Genomic DNA, 2,412 nt, shown 5'->3' on the forward strand with positions numbered 1-2,412 from the left:
TTTTTATATATATATATATATATATATGAGAGAGAGATTATTATAAAATTGTATTAAGATTCTGTGAATTAAACTTAATATGAAGAAATCTATATATGTAGTGTAGATTTTCACATTCATAAAAATTAAATATTAATACGATTAAATTATAACGAATAATTTTTTTATTGTATTAATGTTCTGTAAATGTGAAAATTAATATATAAATCATGTGTAGATTTGATGCATTAGAATGTCATAAATTAGTGCATTTAATTTATGAATGTGAAACGTTAATACAATAATTAAACATTAATACAATTAAATAACAAAATAACTTTTTATCGTAATGTGAAAAGTAATAATCATGTGTAAACTTTTTTTTTTTTTTTTTTTTTCATAGAATTTCAAATGTTTTTATGTCTTTTGCTGTCACTTAATTTAATGCATCCATGCTAAATAAAATTATTTCTTAAAAATATCTTACTAACTCGAAATATATAAAATGTAGTGTATAATGTATGATTTGACTAATATTTTATTAGCCAAAAAAATGTGAAACTTTAATATATTTAAATCTACGCTATGCATGCAGAATTAGTAGATGATGGAGCATATAATACTGGTCATGTGTACTTCATGTGTTTCCCATACTGCCCATGTTCTGCATACTGCACTAGTATTGGTAGTAAGTGCCTGTGAACAGCGCTGAAGAATCTGCCGAGGCGTCAGCTGATCGTCACCTGGCTGGATTTAAGCGCTTTCTCACGCTGTGGCTTTTCCTCATGTCTGCTCTGGTTTCTCAGGAATAGAATGACCCTGATGCCCACTCAAGCTTTCTACCTGCTGATCAATAACTCTGGCATCGCCAGCATGTCTCTGACCATGGCTCAGCTCTATAAAGACCATAAAGATGAAGACGGCTTCATCTACATGACGTACGCTTCACAGGAGATGTTCGGACACTGTAATAATAACAGGTGACGTGTCCAGACGCCGTCGGGGGGGTTTGGCAGGTCCAAGAAGTCTCATTTACTTCATTGAACTGTGATTAAATATTTAAGTCTGTGTACATAATGTTAGCTTTTTAGATATACTATTCTTTTCTATTGTGTGTTTTAATGGAGTAATAACATGTCTTTAATCCGTGCATCGGTCACTAGAGAGCGACGTCTGTTCATTCCTGTGCTGCAGAAGCGTCCTCCGATATGCCCGACTAATAAAACTGAATGTCAAACTTTCGTTGGTTAATCATGTGGTGATGAAAAATAAAGGATTTTGTTTATCTTTGATGCTGCACACTGTTGCATTTGGGTTTCTTATTTGATTTTCCAAAGTATTGTCTTTAATGTGCCATGTTAAAGCACAGCAAGTTTATTTATAACGGCATTTAATTACCATTTTGAAGATAAAAGTGAACTTTTAAAGTGTCAGTAATGAGCTTTTGTTTTCTTGTTGCATCAATTGTGATGCAAAAGTGTTTTTCAAACAGGAAGTCTACTTTTGTGATTAACCCAATATATTAGTGACTTAAGACCTATTTCTCAATACTTTGGTGAAAACGAATCAATGCACAACAGCATCTATGTGGGCTACTGTGGATCATTTATCGTTGCTTTGGCACAACGTGCATTCAATGACTACATCTTTCAAATTACATCAATTCTTTTCTCTATTAGACACAACCTCCATCAAAACTACATACCAATTTGCACGTTTACGTATTTCAAAACAACTGAACTTCAGTTCAACACCAAACTGAATAAGACTACAATTTGCAACATTTCTACCTTAATTCCATATTTAAATCTATCCCAAATCTAAAACATCAAAGGGATAGTTCACCCAAGAATGAAAATGTGATGTTTATCTGCTTAACCCCGGGGCATCCAAGATGTAGGTGATTTTGTTTCTTCAGTAGAACACATTTGATGATTTTTAACACAAACCGTTGCAGTCCGTCAGTTGTATAATGCATAGCAATGGTAACAAAATCTAGGAGAGTAAAAAAAACAAGCACAGACAAATCCAAATTAAACCCTGCGGCTCGTGACGACACATTGATGTCCTAAGACACGAAACGATCGGTTTGTGCCAGAAACCGAACAGTGTTTACAAACCGTTACAGTCTGTCAGTCTTATAATGCATGGCAATGGTAACAAAATCTAGGAGAGTAAAAAAAAACCAAGTCACCTACATCTTGGATGCCCCGGAGGTAAGCAGATAAACATCAAATGTTCATTTTTGGGTGAACTATCCCTTTAAATCCTATCAAAACAAATGTCGCTGAACACCTACACAATTTCATTACCAACCTAGAATAGTTTTGTACTGTAATGTAAACATGGGTCGTGTACAGGGTTCATGCCAGTGCTAGGAACCTTGAAAATGCTTCAAAATTATTTAATTTAAGTTTATTTGAACAACGCTAT

At 33.7% G+C, this 2,412-nt stretch overlaps 1 protein-coding gene across 1 annotated transcript in view; it reads right to left on the reverse strand.

Moving 5' to 3' along the window:
- LOC107740073 (striatin-like) overlaps window positions 1-766 on the reverse strand; it is a 60,688-nt gene extending 59,922 nt beyond the window's left edge. Inside the window, exon 1 of the mRNA XM_016552353.1 lies at window positions 749-766. Within this exon, the coding sequence (XP_016407839.1) occupies window positions 749-766 (18 nt within the window). The remainder of the gene's footprint in view (window positions 1-748) is intronic.
- Between the last annotated feature and the right edge of the window lie 1,646 nt (window positions 767-2,412).

The sequence above is a fragment of the Sinocyclocheilus rhinocerous genome, unplaced genomic scaffold (assembly GCF_001515625.1).
Source record: "Sinocyclocheilus rhinocerous isolate Xijiao unplaced genomic scaffold, SAMN03320098_v1.1 scaffold1186, whole genome shotgun sequence".
NCBI classification, from domain to species: domain Eukaryota; kingdom Metazoa; phylum Chordata; class Actinopteri; order Cypriniformes; family Cyprinidae; genus Sinocyclocheilus; species Sinocyclocheilus rhinocerous.